This window comes from Chlamydotis macqueenii, chromosome 5 (genome assembly GCF_036417535.1).
Source record: "Chlamydotis macqueenii isolate bChlMac1 chromosome 5, bChlMac1.mat, whole genome shotgun sequence".
Taxonomy (NCBI): Eukaryota; Metazoa; Chordata; class Aves; order Otidiformes; family Otididae; genus Chlamydotis; species Chlamydotis macqueenii.
Window position 1 is genome coordinate 55,712,334 of NC_141560.1, and position 24,490 is coordinate 55,736,823.

The following is a 24,490-nucleotide window of genomic DNA, read 5'->3' on the forward strand; positions in this document are numbered from 1 at the left end:
CTTTATGTTCTGTTTTAGCTCACTTCACCTTGTTTTCTTTATCTTTCTCTGACAAATGCTGCTGTATTCTCTGCATTCAGAATAAATTGCAGATTAACTTCCTCAAGATTAATAGATTGATTTTTTTTTTTTTTTTTTTTTTTTTTTTTTTAAAAATGGCACCTTCTCTCAACCTGCTGAGGTTGTTGCAGTGCACTTAACTGATGGATGAAAGTGGCATGTTAGTTGTCAAATTTCTTTTTGATTTCAGGATATAGAAATTTAAGATAGAGATGATAATTTGTTTGACATTCCATTTTGATTTTAGTATTAGTGGACCACTTGATTTCTTAATGCTCCATGTTTACTGTTGTTCCACCTGAAATGTTAAAAATAAAGAACCTCTGAGAATTTAGAAGCCTTTATAATTTTTGAACACAGGATGAGTATGGTTTTAATTGTTTCATCGCTCGGATGTATAAAAACGTAATGCTTGCCAGCAAGTTGATCACTGTAAGAAAGAACTCTTTCAGTTAAGAGTCTTCACACAAATACAGCAGTTATTTGTATAATTATTTGCAGGGATTGCACCTTTTATATAGAAATTTAGATCTTTCAAATAGATCTTTTACCTCTGCTTTTCCTAAAGCACTCAGAATTGTTTCCTAACTCATAAATGTTAGCTGTCACTTTGGAGATTTGTCTCCCTTAGATAATGAACTATTAGCTGCACTACAGTTACATGCAGCGTAGTCACCCAACCCCCCTCTGCTCTCAGCAAAGGGGGATTCCTGCTTTAGTAATGTTCATGCCAGCCTCTGGGAGAGATCTAGAGAATTGGAAGGAGGTTTGAAAGGAGGCTTTCAGGAGATTTTGGTTTTAAGTAATTAAAGATCAGGACCATGAAACAGCAGCTGTCCAGAAATTATTAGTCTTTGATCTGATTCCAGTGCCTGGACAGACACAGTGAAAGCATAACTTTAAAGAATCTGCTATTTCTAACAGTTTATTTGCACTTAAAAAAAAAGATACAAATCCGATAAGTGTAAGCTTAATATTCCCCAACTAATTGCAGTCATGTGAAGAATTTCCTTCCTTGCAAATACAGTGTTAAACATTTCTTGGTATGCAGAACTTTCCATTCCTTCCTGATTTGCTTAAAGAAGAAATGTTACTTGTCTTTGGTTTTTCTTCTCTGCATACCTGTCAATGGGCATAGTGTTTCCAGTAGTTGTATTTGTTTTCTTTTGAACATTTATCTTCTCTTTTTACAATATCTTCTGTGCGATTGCTTCCCATTGCAGAGCCTGCATTATTTTCATGGCCAATAGTCATATAATACAGCATCAAGCCATTTTTTTCACTCTTCAATATCTATATTCCTTTATACTTCTCTTATTCTTTATACTTCTTCATTCAAGAGAGGCAGATTCTCAAGAATATCTGCTTTTGCTCATTTTTATACTCTTGATCCCTGAGAAAGCAATTGTCCAGAGTCCATTATGGACTGATCTGCGTCATTTGGGACATTGTTCCTTTCCTGTTATAGAAATTGGTGTATTGCCTTAGTGCCTATTTTTATATAATGCAAATTATTTTTAAGGCTCTGAAACCTTGTGTGGTAGAGAGGGCACCTGTTAAAGCCTGTGATCTTAGCTGGAGGTTTTTCCCTACTTCATATACCGAGAAATTGCAAGCTGCCCATACGTACGCAGTTGCCTCTGAAGTTCAGCTTTGAAGATTACTTTCCCTGTGCATTGTAATGCACTTGCAACTTTGTTTTGGTTTTTTTTTTTTGGGTAGCAGGTTGAAGTATTGCACAAAGCCAGCACTTCCCAGCTACTTAGAATGCTGCTTTCATCCAGTTTTTAGCTCCTCTCAGACTTTTCTAGAAGAAAGGTGTGATTTTCTCCCTCTCATGAAGGGAAAAGGTCTTTATTTTCAGACTACTTTTGCACCTAAAGCTGCTAGCCCTGTTACCCAGAGAACTGGTAAATGCCCATCCCTGGAAACGTTCAAGGCCGGGTTGGACAGGGCTCTGAGCAATCTGATCTGGTTGAAGATGTCCCTGCTCCTTGCAGGGGGGCTGGACTAGATGATCTTTGAAGGTCCCTTCCAACCCAAACTACTCTATGATTCTGTGGTTCTGTGACTACCATTAATTCCTGCCGATCTCAATACTGTAGCCTTTCATGTCCAGTTTGAAAATGACCACACACAACTGGTTTGCAACATTCAGTAGTTTGCTGATGTCTTCATTAGGGCTCCACTAAGTTGGAGTGTAGGAATTATCAAGTCCCCTTCCCCTTTTTTTCCACAGAGAAATCACCAACAGGATCTGTCCTAGCTTCATGACTGTCTCAGACATCCTTTCGAAGCATTACCTGCACCAAGCTTTCTCTGTTCTCATTCCTTTCTAGAGAAAAACACATTTCTACCAGCTGCTTTGATTTTCATGTGGAGAGAATTGGCAGTACGGTACAGAACATAGAGTGTACACATGATGCAGTGAACTAGACAAATAAAAGGGGTTACTTGACCACTAAATGCTGATCTTTGAGTTGCCTCTGTTCATACTACCCGCCTGCTTTAACCGTTATTGTGAAATTTGAGGTTCTGTAGTGTGAGAACAGAGTTTTTATGAATTTGTAATCCTTCATGCCTCCTGCAGGGCAGTTTTTTGCTTTCTGACGTGAGGAATTATGTATCCTCTCAGGAGCATCCATATTTCAAGACAGTTGAACATGGCACAACAGTGCCAAGTCCTGCAAGTAGAAATAGAGGCAACTACTGAGCAGCAGTTACTGGTAGCAATTCAGTTCCCCCTGCTTCTGTTATTCTTGGATGCTGAGCAAAGATGTTCCTTTCCATCCTGCCCTTTGTTTCATGTGGAATTCCTGCAGTTCCTGCACCATCAGGTCTCCTGCTCGTGCAGAGAGTGGAGCCTCCCAAGTGGAGTGATGAATGTGCTCCATGCTCCGAGTTTCTTAATTTGTGGGTTTTGTTGTTGTTTTTATTTATTTTTTTGTATTGTTGCTCTGTGGCAAGTCTAGCAGAATGATTTTTCTATTTGGAGATCCTGAATCAATGGGTGAGTGATTGCAAGTACCAAATCCCCAGATGTTTACATTCTCCCAATGTAACTGGAGAATCAGAAATTAGGCAGGCAGGTTCTTATGCATGAGTTTTTGGAAAGATTTTGACTTCAGAGTAGGAGAGGGAGCTAACTACACTTTGTCAAAGCTTTTGCCAGTTCTGTCTTAACTCTCTATCTCTGAAAAGATTTAATTTCCACAGTATATTATGGATGCAGTACTAAAGCCAGGATGTAATGCCTCTTTTTATATTCTAGTTTGTCAATGAGTTTTGTTGCAAAAAGCCTTGTGTTTCTTAGAACAGTAGAAACAGTAGCATTTGGTTAGATGAAAGTAAATCATACAGACCTGGGGACTTTGCGCAATTTCTTTTTTCTGTTTTTTTGTTTTTTTTTTTTTTTTTTTTCCTTTATTCTCATGAACAAAAATTATCTGAGATATTCATTTTGTGATTGGTGAGAATTCTTGAGCTTTAAGGTAATTTTTTATAATGATCATGCATTTGTTGTTTGTAAACTGCACCACCTAGTGGTGAGCAGGCTTTCAATGAAAAATGTTTTAATTTATGGATTTGCTTTTTAAACATAACAATTATTTCTTTCTTCATGTTCTTGACATTCTTTCTGGTCTAAGTACATCATGCAGTTGTCCCTTAGGTTTATTTCTAGTAGGTTATCCTAGGTTAGACATTAAATTAAAAGCCTGTATTTATACTGTTTGCATCTTGCATGAGTATAATGTAGTGTTTTTGTGTGAAGTAGATGTCATTAATATTACTTTGTTAATATTTCTGTAAATTATTTTAAAATAACTCTTGTGTCTTGTAGCTCCTATGCTAATATTATTGGAGATTTTTTTGGAGGTCAGTCACTCTCACTCATCAAAATATGCTAAAATTTACCCTTTTCGTCCCCCACTTCTTTACAGCCTTGCTTCTGATCAGACTTTTACACGTCAGAGTCCCAATCCACCTTTTGCTGAAAACTATCACACTTTGCCAAAGAATACCAGGCAGCCTTCAGGGAGCTCACCACCACAACCAAACCGCAATTTGCCGAGTGACTACAAATATGCACAAGATCGTGTTAGCCACTTGAAGATGTCCCAGGAGGAAAGGAAAGCAAATAAGGATGGAACTGTTTGGCAGCTATATGAATGGCAGCAGAGACAGCAATTTAAACATGGCAGCCCCACTGCCCCCCTTTATGTAGGTTCTTCAGACTTTATTGATCGTGGTAAGTCAAAAAGTTCATTAGATGTTCCACGATCAATATCTGTTCCACCCTCTCCATCTGATATTCCTCCACCTGGACCTCCAAAAAGCTTTCCCCCAAGGAGACCACATACTCCTGCAGAGAGGCTTACAGTTAAACCGTCTGATGAGAGACAGACTGTAGATGTTCCTTTTGCTGGATCACCCAGGAAGATACGAAATCATGCTGTAAAGGTTTGTATGCAGTGTAACTGATTTCAAGCTATTCTACATGTGGTGTCATACATTGGTAATTTAATATAGGCATTTTTATTGCATCCTTCCTTGTGTATGAAAGATTGTGTGAGTTGTAGAAGGTAATACAATGAACAGTTTTCTCCTGAAACTCTTATCTTTCTGATCATTTCAGATTTATTAATTTTTGTTGGTTAGGAAAGGAAGATTGGTGGCACATCACACTGGAATATTTTCATTAAGAACCTGAAAGAGATATGTTTACATATAAAAAATATACAAATCGTAGTATTTTAATGTATAGAGTAGATAGGCAAGGATATAAAACTCAGCAAGATGAACTCTTCCTTGATTATTTACTTATGCTTGTGTCGTAGTTCAGCCCTGATCAGGACCAGACTACGCAGTCTCTCTCCCGCTCCCCCCACCCTCCGAGAGAACAGGGGGAGATGATATAAGAAAAACGGCTCAAGGTTTGAGATAAGGACGGGGAGAAATCCTTAAAGTTACCGTCACGGGCAAAACAGACTCGACTTGGGGAAAACTATTCATTTATTTTCTAAAATTAGCAGGAGAATGAGACAGGGAACAAGATAACCTCCCCCCACCCCTCCCTCTTCCCGGGCTTAACATTATCTCTACTACCTTCCCCTCCCGAGCGGCACGGGGGGGGAAAAGGGAATGGGGGTCGCGGTCAGTTCATCACGCGTTGTTTTACGCCGCTGTATCATCGTCAGGGGAAGAACTCCTCGCATTCCTCCTCTGCTCCAGCGTGGGGTCCCTCCCACGGGCCACAGTCCTCCGTGAAACTGCTCCGGCGTGGGTCATCTCTTCCACGGGGTGCAGTCCCTCCAGAACAGCTGTCCCAGCGGGCCCTCCACGGGCCACAGCCTCCTTCAGGCCTCCACCTGCTCTGGTGTGGGGTCCTCCACGAGCTGCAGGTGGATCTCTGCCCCTCCATGGACCTCCATGGGCTGCAGGGGGACAACCCGCTCCACCATGGTCTTCACCACGAGTTGCAGAGGAATCTTGGCCAGGAGCCATATTACTCCTCCCCCTCCTTCTGAACTGACCTTGGCGTCTGCAGCCGTTCCTCACAACAGGCTGGCAGACGCCTCTCAGGATCCTTTTTACATCTTATTCACTTCTCATCTCCTCTCCACTTCTTGCAGCCGGGCCGGGCCGAGTTGGGCCCAGTCGGCTGCCCGGCGGGAGGCCAGAGGGTGAGGCCTGCAAGGCCCATGAGGCTCGCGCCTCCCCCTCTCTGCCCCCCGCTCAGCTGCTTCACATCTCCCCTCCTCTTTTTCCTGTTTTCCCCTTCTTAAATACGTTATCGCAGAGGCGTTATCACGGGACATTCTGCTACCAATTGGCTCGGCCTTGGCCAGCAGCGGGTCCGCCCTAGGCCCGGCCGAGTCCACTGAACAAAGGGGAGCAACTTCTAGCAGTTTCCTACAGAAGATACCACCTTAGGCCCCCCCTCACTAACAAAACCAGAACAGCTTGTAGTCTTCAGTGTTTGCTGTGTCTGCTTTTTCTACACATTTCCCTATTACAATTAGTCTTACAGCTGATTCAGTTTTTAGTTATGGCTAAAAAATAATACTTTTTAATGCATTTGATAGTTTAAGCCCTTTTCAGAGTCATTATCATTGGGCTAACCAAAACAAAATAGTGTTGGTCTGAAGCTTTAACCTTCTGCAGAATTTCGGTGTGGGTTTTTTGTAGGTACTGTTGCACCCTCTAATCCAGAGGTGACAGAGATTTCCCTATTTGGTACTCCACATGGCTCTCCTTGCCTAGGGAAATTAGGGAAATTCAGAGTTGAATCAATGTAGAATTTACTTGTCTTGGTAGCTCTTACACTGGAGTAAGTGGAAATTAAAGCCTCTGTATTCATCTAGTTCTTTGACCTCAGCCATGGGCTCTGATGGGGAAAGTATTTGCAAAGAAAGAGACTTGTAAATTCAGATACCCAGCATGGGTTCAGGACCACAACTTTAGGTTGCATGCCAGCTTCATGCACAGTTTAGATATTTTTTTATTTTCCTACAGTATATGTGGTGTAGCTGTCAGATGTCTTTCAGCATTCATAGATATGTAATATTCTGTCAGAGGATGAAATAATCTAGTGATGTGCAGCACTGGAAATTAGTATTATTTTAACTCCTGATTATATTATACCAGACATTGGTTTCTCTACGTGTAAGCTGAAGGAGCATTACGTCCCTGATGGAGGAATGTACAGCAGTTCTTTCCCTTCCTGTGCAATGTAGATGCACAAATCTTACTCATAAAATAAAGCTCTTTTTATGTCATATTGGTTTTACTACTGTAGAGAAACACAGTTTTCCTAATCTGGGAAACTTCTGTGTGAAACTTCTGTATAAGTTTCTAAAGAAAAATGCTTATGTTTTTATATGCAGGCACAGAGCATCATTTTACATTTAAATCTGTATGTCTTCAGAAATCTGTGATACTCCTCACTTCCTGGAATGCGTTGTTAAATTCCATCCAGTTACACTTTAAAAAAAAAAAAAAAAAAAAAAGAAGGAGAAGAAAACAGCATTCAGTGAAATTCAGAGACAGGAATAAAAATAAATAATAAGACATTTAATCTGCCTTGAAGAAAGCCACGGAAGTTTGGCATTAAAAGAAAGACAAAAGAATGGATAAGCAGTAGGTTTTCATGTTACAAGCAGAAAGAGGCAGATCAAATATGATTATTAAAAAAAATATGTATTACTAGAACCCATTGCCACAAGGTGTCACTCATGTCAGTAGCTTAGTATTCCGTGGCTAAAAGAGGGCATTCACAGTTGTTACTGTATGGAGTCCAAGCCTGCTGTTGGAGGGTGTAAGCCAACCAGCCTTTCTCTGGGAGACATTAGGTGAGGGGGGGAACTTTATGAATATGTGTTTTTATTTGCTGGAAGCCACTGTACATGTTCTGCTGAAGCATCTTGTGCTGCCAGAATCCACTGCTCTGCCCAGCATCGTAGGTACTAAATTTTCATTTCTTTGTTCATAAGTTTTACGTAATGATCAAAGGATCTGGCTGGCCCATGAATGTTACCCTGATGTAAGCATGCCGTGGATTCAAATAGAAAATTAGTGGCAGAGGTGCATATCTTCTGAATTTTCCCTTAAAACTGAGACCAGCTCTCACTTGAGACCATCCTTACAATTCTGGTTGTGGCTTCTTACAGAGCTCAACTCACATCGATCGACGCTCTATGCCTGCTATGGGCTACATGACACATACTGTGAGCGCACCCAGTTTGCATGGCAAGTCGGTAAGTTGAGAGAGCGGTTACTTTTCCTTTTGTGTCATCATAATAGGGTAGTTAAGTTTTAAAATCCTGCTTGTTCCATAGTAGTTGTATATTTATTAGTTAAAACATAAATAACTTGAGTTAGAACTTAATCTTAACCAGCTCCCAGTAAACCTTGTAGGAATTTTGCTGTTATTGCAATGTGAACAGGGGTGAGCTGTTTGTTATTACAGAATTCAACTTTTATTGTGTGTGTTTGACCAAATGCAGAGTTAATTAAATAATTGCTTAATCATGTCAAGTAACTGCTTTCAGGGCACTGAGGTGAAAAATGTAATTAGTACTCTCCCTGAAGACTGCTAATTTCCTTTTTACAATGTGTCTAAATACCTGCAGCCTGAAGAGCTAGCATTGCTTCTCATTCGATTAAGGAGACATCAGGCTAAGTTGGCTAGTATACGAAATTACACAATCGCACAATTACTGCAGCACTTGCCAACTAATTCCACCTATCAGGTCAGCTGCTGCTTGGCTCATCTGTGCCATATGACATTTTGTGACTCTGCAAATGCTTCGTTAGTGGCATGCTTAAGTCTGCTTTCTTGCCCGTTCTTTGGTATTCTACAATTCCCAGGTCGTTTGCAGTTTTTCTTTGCTACTGTATTTGTTATAAAAGATGAGTGTTTTAAGTTATAGGGCACCAGTGCGAATGTTTCAATGTGTTATGTATACTTTCTTTTTATACCGTTTCTGAAAATGCTGCATCTTCAGAAATGTGGGTTAAAATATTCAATAAGTTCATTCTAAAGCAAAATCATTTCTTTGTGCTGCTTTCATGATGAGATTGGCTCCGTGTGCCACATGCTGCGTCGCCTGCAAATTGAAATGCATCAGCCAGTTTGTACATTCATATGAGCTTGTAACTGTGTCAGTTCTGCAGGTGAACGTTGGTTCATAAAAGCTCATAGGCATCTTGGATCATCAACAGTGCTCTTGATTGCACTGATGTATGAAGCTGTGAAGCTTGTAAATGTGAAATCAAACAGAAATGCCCTTACAGAGCTCTTTGGTTCATATTAGAGCCTCAAAATGGAGCCATCTGGGAATAAAATGTGGTGACTCTTCTTGGAATTGGTGAAGCCTTTATATTGGCCCAAAACTAAAGGATTTTTTTTGAGTTTGGAAAAGTTTCATTTCCTGATTTACCTCACCTACAGAATAACTGCACTAAGATGGGCAATAGTAACAGGGATTTCTCCCAAAATGGGCAGACTTTCTAGTCAAGTTCTCAGCGAGGCTTAAAAGCTGATCAGACAAGAATTATAACTGAATACCTCTAAAGAAGTGCAAGAGTGATACATTGATTTTTGTGGCATAAAGGATTTTTCTTTTCTTTTTTAATTACACATTCTCATTGGCTCAAAACTTGAGAAAAGGTATAGTTGTGTTTTTCCTTTTGTTCTGAATTTTAATGTACCCAAAATAGAAAATCCAAAATAGCAGTAAAAATTCTAGGAGTTTTGGGGCATTTTGGCTGATTGCAAAGCGCATTTGCAATAGTTAAGCTTTACTTAGCCGTGTATTGCAAGTGCCTCTTTTTTGAAAAAAGAGGAAATAACTTTGTTATGACTTCTGTGCATGCTTTTCTTGCAGTGACTGTAATGTAGATGTTGCTAGATGAATGTAAATATAAAATTAAGCTGATAGCAATTACAGGTGAGCTGGTGAAAAGTTAAGCTAATAGCAATTACAGGTGAAACAATGAAAAAGAAGGATCAAGTTAATTGGTGTTACTTAAAAGGCAAACTGGATTCTCTAATCATATAAGTAAGATCTTTTTCAGTATTTTATTCACAAAACTTATTTCGTACTTTTCCTGAATAAAGGAATTCATATCTTAAAATGTGTACGAAATGTGACCAAAAGTATTCTAGTGATTTGTTATATAATGGCTTCTGGTTACATCTGACATTCAGTGGGGTACAAGTCATCTCTTCTTCTCCCAAAGGGAAATACTATGCTGGAGGACAACACCATAACACTTTCAGTGTAAGCATAGTCAGTAGAAATTGGTCTTGAAAAAATAACTTTTGAAAATCTGTTGTTTCAGGTAGTTACATGTCTCATTAGAGGTGGAAAACTCAAATTGTATGTTTGGAGGGCAGGCAGGAGGTAGTAATGTTCTTGGAAAATATTTTGCCCATTTTTCAGCTGTGAATAGCAATATGCTGGTGGAGCAATTGTGCTTTTCTGTGTACTTCCTCCTCTGTTATTTTTCATCCATTTTCTTGTATGTAAGCAATCCAAGTGTTTTGAAATTGTTTCAAACATTCAAATGCGTTGCACTGTTTTTTCCCTATGTACTTACCTGAAGGCGGATGACACTTATATCCAGTTGAAAAAGGATTTGGAGTATTTGGATCTAAAGGTAAGATTTCATAGGAGTCTACTTCCATTATTTTTAACCCGGTGGTCTTTTACGTATCATCTTTGTATCTGCAAGTTTTCAAATCACCTTCTGGTCAGAGGTGGAAACTCTGTCTCTTTTGCCATCACTGTTGTGCTTAGAATATTGAGTGTCTTTATAGTAGTGACTATACAATTAAAGTGCGAACTCAGAAAATGTAGTTGCTTCAGTTTGTAGGAAGAGCTTGTGTTACTGGTACTCCAGATGAATTATGATATGTGGGTTTAGTGAAATCAGATAAAAACCTGACTCAGAATGTGTGTCTGCTCTAGCATTGGAACCACTATAAAGTCAGCTCTTCTAAGTTACTACAGGGTGTTCTTTTGATCCATCTTTTCCCCTTTAAATCTTGGGCTGACTTTTCCCTTGTTTTTATAATATGCCATATTTATAATGTCTTGCTTTCTTGTGACAAGGTGGTGATTAATTAGCACCTGTCATTGTATTTCATATTATTACAGCTAAGAGATTTCAAATGTACCCATTTATCCATCCATCCGTAGATGTAATCTGCCCAAATAATCTTAGCTGATATGTCCTTTAAAAAAAATAATTTAAAAAATATGATGTTGAGCATCAGAGTGTCTGTTTAAACTACATTACTTCTGTATCTGATACACCTGATAGTTGGCAATTTGAAATCAAATCTCGACTTATTAATATCAGATTTTGAAGGGAAAAAATGTATAATTATTTTGCTTAGCAAAGCTGTCTGACACTTTCTGTGGTGTGTAGGATGTAGAAATCATAAGGAGTTTCTGAAAATCAAGGTGCAGTGAAATATGACACCTCGATATCCTTATTGTTTGTGTGCATGTAGTTCTTACTGGTGCCATATGGCATTGAGTATGTGCAACTGGTGAGCTGGCTGGACCTATAATGGCTGAATATATAACCAAATACATCCATGGAAAATACATATTACACATACATAGAGTGTCATGTATATATATATATATATGTAGTTAGAATTTTTATCATGTGATGTATGTGGTATATATAGTCTAAATGATAAAATATATAAACTGTTGTAGCCATTAATATACAAATTTAAAATTGGTTGGGCACATTTCACTTTAGGCCCTGTTCTTGGTTTGTTCATGACTTTGCCAAATGAAACTGAATCCCAAGCCATCAGCTGAATTCTATGACAAATACGAATTTAAAAGATTATACAGTTTGAGAAATTATTAATAAACACAGTGTTTTTTCTAATATAAAACACAACAATTTTCACATTTAAAAGTGGCCACAGTTTAAGCCTCTGAAAATGTTATGTGCTTAGCAAAATTATTAGGATGAGATTTTAACTTTTTAGTGGATTCCATCTGGTTTGATATGTTACAGTCTGGGACACGAAGAGCTATTTAGTCTCCCAGGAGCTCCCCTTGTGCCTGCCTGCAGCCTGCATAGCACCTGACGAAAGCAGCCAGAAAGAGAAATGTGTAGAGGCCTTTCTGTGCAAAGAAACTTAATGTTAGCGTTAGTTCCCTTTTGAAAACCTTGACAGTCAAAATGTCAAGCATGTTTCCATAAGAATTATCTAATTTTTCAAATGGATATTTCTTAATAACCTTATTTCAGTAGTGGTCCAGAAATGTAAAAATTGAGGTCAGGTTGCTGAGAGATTAAAGAGATCATGTGAAACTTGAGAAGCTGTCTTTGTATTGGTTAACTTTGTGTTTTGTGACTAAACCTAAGTTACTGAAGAGATGATTTGTTTTACAGTATGAGGGAAAAAGAGTGCTGGATGAAACTATGCAAGTTACATATTGATTTGATAGTGGTGGAATATAGCAAATTCACAGTTAGTATACGTGGTACTTTTCATTTAAGACACTGAAGGCTTAGACAGAAGCCTTTTAATTGAAGTCTGTCTTGACTTCATTCAGCTTTGAGTTGAACCCGTTTTGGTTACACAGTTTCAAATAAGACTGAAGATTTTAGAACTGGAATAAACTGTTTTCTTTTCACAAAATCCATTTGTTCTGAAGACATCTCTTCCTAGAGCTTTTGAAATGCAACTCTTCAGCATGGAATAGTGATTAAACAACTAACTGCGTAACGTATGCCATAGTACTAAAACTGATTACACAGCATTTAGTAATTTGTCATTACTCACATCTTTTGTCCTCCCTTTGCTCTTATCCTTTTACACAAGCCTATTTTTTATTATTTAAGAGTTAAAAAATATTATCTAAGAAATATATTTTATGTAAATGCCAAGATGATATTGTTCAACATCATGGTGTATTGTTATAATGTAAGTATAAATGAAATAAAAATGCTCTAGAGATACTAATCTGTTTTTGTAGTTTTCTCTTGCATGTAAGCTAGTTCTGACATAAAAAAAAAAGGCTAAACACTATTTACTTGCATTATGAGGAACAATTATTGGTAATTTTGAATTTGCCAAATACCAGGCATTCTGGAGGTTTCCTTTAACAATATTACCCTTAGATTACGAACCCTTTTTTTTTTTTCCCCAGAATTGTTGCGATTTCTCTGTATTCTTTTTTCACTCGTGAAATAGAGGTATGTGGAGCATGAAAGAAATGGAGTATCTGTATGCTATAGCATAACCGTGCCTTTTCTGCAAACAGATTTTTACAATTGTGTTTCCACAGTTAGGTTTTTTAATCTGTAAAGTGGATAGACTCTGCATTAGAAAAGCAGAAAGGAAGAGCAAAGGGAACAAAATCTCAGTTTTCCCCATGGGCTTCTAAGATGACTTTGCAAATAAGATAAAACACAAGTGGTGAAGGAAGCTTCCCTTTTTGTGACTATGAAATCAAGTTCAAGCAGGATACAGGAGGAATGGATGGGCAGCCTCACTTCAGAATAGTTTACAAGCAGTCCCAAGGAGGTGATAAAGAATATGGATGAGGAAGTATAGGAAAGTTTGTTTAGCTGTTCAGTTTCTGCTGCAGTTGAAAGAGGTTGCATGTGCAAGATTGGTCACACAGATAATGAAGTAAAAAGTGGGCGGCAGTTATTTGTTATGGGAGGAAGGGTAAGTGTGATTGAAAGAACTTTTTTTCACTGAGGTTTTAACGGGGTTGCTTGAGTTATCAATATACAGCTCTTGGTACAAGTGTTACTGCGTATTACATGGCAGAAAATATCTTACTATAATTCCCAGCACTCTTGAAACCGCAATTGAGCAAGTCTGAGCAAATCCTATTTTCTGTTGTGTGTTTTGCAGAAGTAAAAACATCTTATGGTTGGTTGAATAAGCTATCAACAATATAAGAAGATTGGTAGATATCCAGTTGTAGCTTCTGTAGTGGCAAATGATATAGACTATAAACCTCAAGAATTGGTGTAACGTGAGAGTGTGTGATTACTGCTGCTCATGGAGTTTTGAGTTGTAAGGTTTGGGGATTTTAATTTTTACATCTATAACAAGCTATTACTAAACTTTTGTTTGAAACAGATAGAAAATAATGGACCTCTGATCAACATGATATACAAAGTGCTGAAGAACTCAGCACAAGGGTTACTGTCCAGTATACATGTAAGACTGCTTGCATCTGAAATGTGCTCATCTCATTGCTTTTTAAAAGAGCAGTCAATGTTGACATATTCTGGCTTTACAGGTGTCTTATGGTAAACAGTAAAGCTTTGTGTGAGATTTTTTTTTTTTTTTTCTTTTCATCTTCTTTTTTCCCCTTTTGGAGTCTGTGTGCAAACTTACGGCTGACCTCAGTGTTCAGTTTCGTTTTGCCATGTTTTGAAATTGATTGTGTTCAAGTAGTGACTCCTATGTATAATTTTGAAAATGTGAAAGCATGCTGAATCTTCGTTATGTTCTCATGTTCACTGCTTGATAATTAACAAATTCTTTACAGTTCTGATCATGTAATTTAAAATATCCCCCAAATCTGTAGGCTCTGATTTTTATGTTAGTTCCATTGCTTTGAAAAAGGCTTTTGCATTCTCTTAGCTTGCAGGTAATTAAATATGCAAAAGTATTACTTTGACATGCTAGTATTTATGCTTACAGTTAATTATTTGTTGTTATTATTCATAGGATTTAGCATTTAAATAATTTGATTAATACTTTTGAAAGGGTTTTTCTTAGATAAAACACATTTGTTGAAAATGAAAATATACAAAAATTGAAAGTTTTGAGAGACAGTGAATGCTTTCGATTTTGGTGGTGGTGAAGTAACATTTCACCACTTGAAAACACATGATAAGTCTTGAATGGAATCTGCCATTGGAGGAGAAAAGACAGTAAGCGTAAGTGATGACCATACTTTTCTGTATTAAACCTCCTTTGTTATTTGAAAATACTATGTGTAGATGGCTAACTTCATATAAGAAGTTAAATGAGAAAATAAGGTTGTATTTATCTGCACTTACAGTAGAATCTAGTTACTTTAAGAAAGCTAGCATGATCCTGTAGATGTCTGTTAGGTTAATAAGTAAATTACGTAGCTTCAAGTCTGCAGGTTGCCAGTCAATCAGTAAAAAAGCAAACTACCTCTTCTTCCCCATCAAAAAAGCCAGCAACTTCTGCTTTTATATTAAAACTTCTCTTACATTGTTAAAGACAGTGTTTAGGTGAATTTTTCCTCATAAAACTCTTGCCCGAATATTGAATAAAATATACTCTCAGTACTATACTTCTAAACACCAGGTGTTTATTCGGTTGGATAGTATTTGCTTTAATGAATCCTTAAAAGTATTCTGATCTAGTATTAGTAAGTTATTAGATTTTAAGGCTTTTAAAAACTGTGTAATTAATAAACTACGTTATATGGCCATTTTCTTAACCTTATTTATTCACAAAAAGTGTCCCATGTAGATAGTGGAAATAAACATTTCTACATGCTTTCATTTTCACATTCCCGTTGGAAATATAACATAGTGTATTTTCTGTACTGATTAAAAAACTATGTTATGTGAGAAGATAATCTTCTTACCAGATATTGATTATGAAACCAGTGATTAATGGAATGAGAGATATGGTATGTTATAAACTTGTCAAAATAGCTTAATTACATTTAATTCCACTATAGCACTTTTAGTGCAGTCTGTCTTTAACAAAATTCACCCTGTACCATGGAAGATACTGTCCTTTGTAGAATGAAATAGTTGCCAGCAAGTTGTATAGTTAGTCATTAATTAATGCTGTTATTCTTGCAACCACACGTTTAAAGGAACTATTCAAGTCCTTTGGCTTCAAGAAAGCTATTAAAGCCGAATTGTTAAAATTACTAGGTTTTGCAGGAACAAGACCTTTGTAACCATAGACAAGTGGGATTATACTGTTTTGTACAGGATTTTAAGCTACTGTAAGAGATATTAAATAGCCTCATATAACTAGTAGTCTTTTCTGATAACATTATTTTAAAACCAAAGCCATATTTGAAAAACTTGTATCCAAAATTTTGTTATTATTTGTTAATAACTATGAATATTTAACTTTTCTTTTCACTGTTGAAGCATAATTAGGTTTTAGTTTGTAACAAGTTTCTCAGATCTTGAAAACCTATTCCTCTTAGGTGACGGGGCGTGACACGTTAAAAGAACGAAGTGCAAAACCTGTTAAGATTGCTGAAAGTGATATTGATGTGAGTATCAAACACCACTTCAGAACCTCTGGTGTTGTTTTGGCTATTTATGTTGTACTGTTACATGTTCACATTAGTATGCTCTTTGGAGTAAAATATTGCCCCAAAAAATAGTGGAGACTTTTCTGCTTAGTTTTTAAAATCTAACTTTATATGTTTATATGGTTTCATTTTCAGGTCAAGCTAAGCATTTTCTGTGAGCAGGACAGAATTCTGCAGGACTTGGAGGACAAAATAAGAGCCCTTAAGGAGAATAAAGTAAGTAGATTGGTTTTATAAAATAAAATAACAACTTTCATCTAATCATAAAATTTGGAATTACAGACCAAAACATCAAATTATTGGATGCTGCTTGCATTATAGTAGTTTCTTTGGTCATGAGTATAAACTTATATAGGGAAAAGATTTTTTTTTCTTTTTTTTTTAACGTTAGGGCTGAGTGCACACTTTTAGAAAACATATTTTTGAAAATAAATGTTTTAAAAACACATGCATTTAATTTTCTGGCATTTTTTACAATTTGGGATACATACACTTTTCTGTGTATGTTTCCTTCATGTCTTAATATGTATATAGTGTGAGGCAGGGTCATGTTCCCACGTTGTTTCCATAAACAGCAACACGGTACCATATTGAGCTCTCTCTGTAACTTGTGTGGTGGTTTCTTGTGTTTTTTATTTTTTGAGGTAGTTTTTGTTGTTGTTGGGTTTTAGTTTGGTTTGGTTTTTTTTAAATCAAAAAGAAGTGAGAGAAGGGAGAGAGATTCAAATTTATAGTAATTTCAGAAGCCTGTGCTGGTTTATATATAGTAGTGTGAACTTAGTTCTGAGGGTTATGACTGAAATGCTGAAATATCTCCTGTGACAAGTTCATAGTTGGAACCCACTCCTTTTCTCCATGCTCATTTAAGTCAGAGCTCAAACACTAAAGAGGAACAAAATGGTTTGCCTTTCCTTGCCTGTATGTATCTTTATCTGCTTCACTGCCTATGACCTATAGCTGTCAATAAATCGAGGTTGTTCAGAAAAAAAATCTGTTCTAAAAGGGAAAGTACTCTCCAGATGGATCCTTCAGAAGAGCTACTCTGCAAAAATGATTCAGTGTTATTTACTCCTGATGGAATGAATCAGGCCTATTTAGTGTTTTAGGCAATATTTTAATCCACAGTTTTGGCTACTTTATTATTTTTAAGCAACTTTTATTTTCCCACAGGTAGATCTGTAAAATTCCATGTAAATGTTGTAAGCTTTCTACCGTCTTTCTACTTTGTTAGGATCAGCTGGAGTCTGTTTTGGAGGTTTTGCACAGACAGATGGAGCAGTACAAAGACCAACCACAACACGCAGAAAAAATTTCTTACCAGCAGAGACTTTTGCAAGAGGATCTCATACATATTCGGGCTGAAATATCCAAAGTTTCAACAGTATGTGGTTTTAGTTTTTCAAGAAAACGATAACTAAAATACCAGTTAGAGTAAAACTGTATTGTTCATCGGATAGGGTTGTTAAGTCCTGTTCTGAACTGATTTGGTTAAGGTACAGGATACTAAACCAGAACAAAAAAACCGTAAACAATCTTGCCAGTTTTCCTTTTCAGTGACCCCTTCTCATATGCCTACCCCGCAAAAAAAAAAGCTCAAAAAACTTTTTAATACCTTTTTCATATCTTTTTTATTTATGTACATACTTAAACTGCAAATCTTTCAGGTGATCCCTTGAAAATATAAATATGATTCCTTGGTATTTTTCCAGACGAAAAGGTATTGGGAAAGTTTGGTATTTTGGTCAAAATTTACTATTGATATTATGATTTAATGAAATCCAAATGCAATTTAAGGTTGCATTTTTATTAATAAAAATATTTCTAAGAATTGACCATGAAAGAGAGTGTATCGAACCTGAGTGTTGTGCACCCTCTATATTAATCCTACCACTTGATGAATATGGGACCAGGTCTTTATAAGATTGTTTCTAGAATTGCATGAACACCTTTCCTATAGTGAGATCTGGTAGGTTGGTATTATTTAAAGGTATATATACAGTGTTTTGTGCTGATGTTTTATGCCGGTATATAATGTGTGACTTTCACAGATTACATTTAAAATTTAATTGGAGGCATAAATAGCAAGTAATTGTAAGCATGGCTGTACTGGTCCAGTCCAAGGCTCCTTCTAGCCCAGGATTCTGGTTTCAGCAGTGGGAATAAGCAGATGCTTAGGGAAATGAAAAGGTAGGAGAGCTGGGTAGTGTTTCCTGTCATAACCAATCCAGCTTCTAACTATTTTCTGCTCAGAGAATTCTTGAGGCTGATTTTTTTTTTTTGTCTGTTTAGTAATTCTCAGTAACTCTCACTTACAATAACTGTACAGTCACCTATCAAATTCTGTGACTTTTGCATCGAAAATACCATTTGGCAAGGTATTGCACAGATCTTTTCCTCATTATGTGGATGGCAACTTTCTTTTATTTGTTTTGAGCGTGACTCGTGATAGACCCTTGTTCTTGTATGAGAAAGGATGAGGAACGGTCAGTCATTATCCACTCTCTCCATGCCACTCGTGGTTTCGTAGACCTCCGTGATTTCTTCCCTTCAGCTCTCAAGTGATCTCTTTTCTAGGCATCAGAGAAAAAGGCTGCCTCATCATTCCTTACATAAAAATGATCCAGACACTTGATTTTTCTCAGTTCTGGGTCAGAAGGCAAACTGTGGTGCCATGGATGCTCAGAATAATCTGAGGGTAATTGGATAGCCTTATTTTCCAGGTGTCTGCTTGTTTATTCACTTCTAATGACATTACAATACAGTCTGTAGAACTTTTAAAGAATAACCTGCTTTGTGTTTTAAAATGATGAGTTCTGGTTTAGGTGGCAGTTTGGATTTTAATTAAAAACTTGTTTTAAATAGAGGAGTGAGGTAAAAGGAAATGGAACTGGAATAGATTTGATTCCTTCATAGCGTGTTAGTCGTAGTTCAGCTTCTATTAAAGGGCAATTTTATGCTTAAGAAATGCTTTTGTTTGTGGAAACTGGCCAGAATTTTTTAACTAGGGATTCTTGACTTGATCTTGCAAGCTATAAAGCATTTTTAAGCTTATCATCAACTGTAAGCAAAATTTATAACAGAACAGCACCATCTTAAAAACACTTTGGTGCTCAATTAGAGAATGGATAGTGTGATTTCAAAGTTTACTGTAACATTGTATCAGAGTATTCCCTCTGTTAATAGGAAATGGAAAATGCCTGGAATGAGTATCTGAAATTAGAAAAGGATGTGAGCCAGCTGAAAAAAGCCTTACAGGAACAGATGAATAGTTCATTGGTATCTCAGGTGAGTCCATTTCCAGACACTGATTTACTTATGAGATTATTTTGTCTGAACTTGAAAGCTATCATCTCATAAGAGAAATTCTCAACCATTTTTGCACTGTATTTAGCTGTCATGTAGCTTAGTTTGCAAACTTTAGACATTGTAACAGCATAGCTGTGCAGTAAGCAGCAATCTTGAGCGTGTGTAATAGTTTCTCATAAGTTGTCTATACAAATTTGTCATTATTTTATTACGTTTTATTACATGTTGACATCTTGACACTGATAACGTATTTAATTTATAAGACTATGCAGGACTTCTTAGTCTTCCATTTATTTGATCTGACATTGTTGGCTTCTTTATCCATTTTTAAGAACATCAGTCACTAGCTTGCTATTGTCATGACTTGTTCTTTGTCATGTTCTTCTGTTTATGGAAGATTTATCTCTGTAGATTGTTTTGTGAAGTGGAATAAGTATTTCACAGCCATCAGTAACTGAAAGGCATCTCTGTTTTAAATCAATTATTCAGTTTTGAATCTTACAAAGAAGAAGTTAAGTTATTCTGTTTGCTGAACTGGATGTGGCATACCAGATTATTTCTACATACCTGCTTACAACTGGTGATTTTATTCTTAGAGCAAGGAATACAGTCTGGATTATTTTTCCTGTATTTAAGCAGAACAGTTTTATTTAAAAAAAAAACAAAACACAAGGAACAAAGCTAATGTATACCTTTTGCTCATTTTGCCTACTTTTCCAAATACTCTAGGTCAAAAGAGCTCACTAATTAAAATTTTAAATTTATTGATATACAACAAATATTTGATCATATATTAATTTAAATTTGTTTATTTTCACTATTAATGGATACATGTTTTATATCAAAGAAAGAGTTGTAAAACTTTTTTCGATTGCATCAATCTTCAAAGTCCATTTTCATGTAGTTTTAATTTTGAGGGATGGGAGAAATGATTCAGTTTCTAGAGCCAGAATATTATGTAATTGAGCTCAACTGTTGAATACATCCCTCCAGAAAATCCCAGGGTATTTTAGAATAAAATAATTCCTGTATGAAGTTATTTTCTTTAACAAAGGGAAATTACAGATTTAAACAAAATATACTTTGTTAAAGTACTTTAACAAACAATTTCCAGTTGTCCATTGAGCATGCTAAAATACTGGACACGGGGCCTGTGATTTAGCAATACATATAGAAGGGAATACAATTTGCACAGAAAACTCAGTTTTATTATCATCTCATATCACATACATGCGTAATTATAAAAAATACACATGTGTGCACACATACAAATGTACACATTATGTGCTTTGTGTGTGTATACTTACATATATACATATGCATATGTGCGTAGGTATGTTTGTCTTTGGCTAAGATTTTAAAAAATGCTCTTAGTACCTATTTTAGAGATATTAAGGGGAGCTGATTTTTCCAGAAAGTACTGAATGTTCTTAGAAAAAAAGTCTTCAAAAAAGTTCTTCAAAAAAGTCTCACTGGAAGTACCCATAATAGTTAGAAGTTTTTTGATCTCTGCCCAAGGGTATGTAGACTCAAGACAGTTTATCTAGTATTTTCCAATAGCACTAGATTTATACACAGTATATTAAAAAAATGCAGTCTTCGTGGAATATTATTAAAAATTCAGTATATTTGCAGGCTCAAGTTGCTGTGGGAAACTGGGAAACAGTGTTGTTTCTATATAGCATTAATTAAGAGGTTAAAAACTAACTTTCAAGCAGCTTGGTCAGAGTAAATCTTGCTTTTAAGAGTGTAGCTTCATTGTCTTTTGCTTAAGGGTTGGAGGGATCTGGGCATCCTGAAATTAACTGAGATGTGGTATTTTGCCAGTGATAAGTTTTTAGTTGGTAAGTCTTTCTCCTCTGGTTTTATAAATCATTCTACATTATATTTCTGTGTGAGGGAAGTTAGAGAAGTTGATTTGTCTCTCCAAGTTACCTTTTCATGCTTGCCCATAAAATGTATTTATACCCTTTCATAAACAGCAATCTTGAGTTTCATAATTTAAATATAAATTTGTCTGTTTATCTTTTAGATCTAGTCCATTTTTGATCTAAAATATTCTCTTCACATCAATATTTAAGTAATGAGAAGAAACAATGCTAAAGCATCTCCTGGCTTTTGTACATTTCTGATAGAACACTTCCTGAGTGGTTTCAGAAGGAGGATTTTTTTGTACGTGTGGGGTTTTTTTAACCAGTTCTGAGGCTTGATCATTGTAAATCCATCACTTAGTTCCTTGTAGTATGATTAAAGTCAGAAAAATGAAATGAAACTTGGAAATTTATAGTCTGTTTCCTGACAGTCTATGTCCCATCTATCGAGTGAGTTTACTACAGACAAATAACGTTCTCCATCATTTAAATGTTTGTGTTCATGGCACCCTGTTTGCTGATCTGTAACCTGGCTGAACATATTTTCTGATCTAAGACATAAAGTGGAAAGCAATTTATATGCCTCCCTTAGCGCTGTGAGGTGTAAGGGCTTTTACTAAAGGTTTTCTCTTTCAGACTTACAGGCTTAATTAGCGGTTATTTTGCAGCTTATGGCAAGTGATGGATTTCTAGAGTTCTTGAGCAGTTTGTAAGCAATTTTTAACTAAGGTGTTTCACTACCTTCTGCTTTCTTTAGTAAAATCAAGAGGAAAACAATATTATTAAGTTTATTCTTAATACCAATTTTTGAAGGCAGAATTACCAGGCTTTGATTAAGTAGATGAGAATAACTATCGATGGTGATTGCAATGCAAATCTAACTGAAGTGGTGGCTTCAGTAGCCAAGACCTCTGGCTGCAAGATGCAATCAAAGACGGAGTCCAGACTGTAGACAAAGGTTCCCTTTCTTTCCTCCTCTGAAACCTCAGTAAAGCAAATGGGATGCAAGATGAGACCAAATCCTGGAACAGCAGCAATATATTGTTTCAACCTATAATACATCATGTCCTGTAGGCCTGACAACCCAAATATAAGCAGAAATTAAATTTGTCAGCCCTTCTGAGTTGGTCTTGGTTTTTTATTTCACCCATTAAAAGCCATTAGGGTTTTCACAGCAGTATTTGGGGGAACTATACTAATTTTTTGCGTTTTGAATGTTGGACATTTCCCATAAATGTATTAAAAGTATATTAAGACAAGTTTCGTAAGGCTGCCTTAGCCATCTTAAATGTTAGTATAGGATTTAAGAACAAAGTTCTTCAAATGAAAAGGTTCTGTAATTTAATTTTATGTAGAACATTAAACTAGGCTTTTGTAGCTTGAATAATATTGTAGAGAAAAACATAGATATGTCTCTTTACCCCAGTCTTCTATAGGAAGTCTTCTGAGAATCAGGAAATCCTCTAATAAATTTAATGGGCAAGATATGTTGGTTTATGTTGGTGGGCTGGGTTTTTTTAAAGAATTTAAAACAATTACTTATTTCTAGACTCCTGAGTTTTCATGTAAGTTCTGAAACAGTAGTTTGGTTTTAGTATCAAAAGAAGAATAAGCCCATAATAAATAAAAAATTACATATAATTGGTTTTTCTTTTTTTTCTTTTACTACAAACACCAGGAGAAAACACAAATACAAAAAGACTTGTGGAGAATTGAAGATGTTACAGCTGGCTTGAGTGCAAATAAAACAAACTACAAAACCATAGTAGACTCTATCAAGAATCCAGGTAAGGAGAACATAATCAAAACAAAAAAATATACAAATGCAGCCGAATCTTTGGGTCTGTGCAAATAGTCTAGAAGTTTGTTCTACTGCAGAAAATCCAGTTAATTCTGCTATTAATTGCATCAGAAATCTCTGATTGAGCACGTTAACTTGGTGTTTTCCTTGATCAAGGTGGCAAAAAGGCTTCTTGTTATTTGTTTTCACATACTGATGGCGCTCAAATATAACAAGGCATAAAAAAAGGAAACAGTAATAATAATAATGAGCTAAGTTCTGCAAGTTGCAGAAAGAGTTTCTGTCACATGCCAGGCTCATCCCAGTGTAGTATCTATTCTGCGTTCTGTCCAGGAACTCCTCTCTCTCTGCTCTTCTCTGTTTTGGTGGTTTGATTTTATTTTATTTTTTTTCCTCCTTGGATGCTGCCCAACTGCCGTTGCTGCAGTTGCCTTCCCCCTCCCTCTTCAGGCAGGTGTTTGGTGGGCAGAGCAACATCAGCTATGGAAAAGAGGAAGGGAAAGCATGTGTGGTCTGCATTTCAATTGCTTTATTATGTTTCAAAGAAAAGACCTAAGGCATTGGGATAGCAAGAGACTGTTAATGCCTCCTGTAAATTCACTTTATATTTAAAGTATCTTTGCTTACCTTATGCATACAGAGATAAAATAGTTCTGAGATGGTGAGATCTTATTTTATTTAAGGTATGGGTATGAGGCCTTAGCCTTGTCTAGATCTGTAAGAATCTTAAGGAGTCTGTGGCACAGGGCCAGACACAGCCTATGAACTGATTTTGTGTGATTCATGGGCTTTTCCCTGCTTCCCTCCCATTGCCCTCTCCAAAGAATTTATGGGATTATATTCAAGTGTGTGTTTTTATTTTTGACCTGAAAAGCTGGCTTGATGCTCATTGAGAAAATGTTTTCCACCCCTGCTGTAATTAACAAACAAACATTTTTATGTCCAAATCCCGCTTTGTGTTCAAAGCAATGTGCAGAGTATTAGGGCTGTTTTATGAAGTCTAAGGTTGTTAATTGCTGTTCTTAGGAACATTATTGGATGGTTGGACTTGATGATCTTAGAGGTATTTTCCAACCTTAAAGATTCTATGATTCTGTGATTATGGATAAGAAACAACATCTAATACATTTGCATATTTCTCCCCTAGAGAGAAAAATAGTGCCTTCATTTTCTCAGTCTTCAGTGCCTTCCTTACCAACTTCCCACGCAACTGCAGAAAGCAAACTTTCAGTTCCGCAAAGCCCTCCACCCAGTCCGGTTAAATCCTCTCTGGAGGTTAGGCTGTATCCACAGCCTTATTTCCAGGCCAGAACGCAGCACCAAGCACAGCAGCTGAAGAAAATCGAGCCGCCTCTTCAGTCACCAATAAAGCTAAAGCCAAAGGTTGTAAGTACTGCTCTTGTGAGATTGATTGACCAACATTTCCATTTACTTCTGGCAGAAACAGTGAAAGTTTCATTGTTATAAAGTGTACACAGTGTGGAGGCACAACAGGCAGACACTTAAGGTGTTTGTATTGAAACTGAGCAATAGCACTTACAGGACAATGTATGTGTGTAACCTAGAGCTGTATGTGCATGTCATAGTTCAGCCCTGATCGGGACCAGACTCCGCAGTCTCTCTCC

The 24,490-nt window shown here is 36.6% G+C and overlaps 1 protein-coding gene across 7 annotated transcripts in view; it reads left to right on the forward strand.

Annotated features, from left to right (window-relative positions):
• The window catches only part of PLEKHA7 (pleckstrin homology domain containing A7), a 171,536-nt gene that overhangs the window by 127,752 nt on the left and 19,294 nt on the right, over positions 1-24,490 (forward strand). For 6 of the 7 annotated variants that reach the window (XM_086749415.1, XM_086749408.1, XM_086749412.1 and 3 more), the window contains 9 exons: positions 4,002-4,521; positions 7,731-7,817; positions 10,171-10,224; positions 15,777-15,845; positions 16,023-16,103; positions 17,119-17,268; positions 19,071-19,172; positions 22,743-22,851; positions 24,013-24,251. In XM_086749415.1, the coding sequence (XP_086605541.1) occupies positions 4,002-4,521; positions 7,731-7,817; positions 10,171-10,224; positions 15,777-15,845; positions 16,023-16,103; positions 17,119-17,268; positions 19,071-19,172; positions 22,743-22,851; positions 24,013-24,251 (1,411 nt within the window). The remainder of the gene's footprint in view (positions 1-4,001; positions 4,522-7,730; positions 7,818-10,170; positions 10,225-15,776; positions 15,846-16,022; positions 16,104-17,118; positions 17,269-19,070; positions 19,173-22,742; positions 22,852-24,012; positions 24,252-24,490) is intronic. The other variant, XM_086749409.1, reaches the window with a different exon arrangement.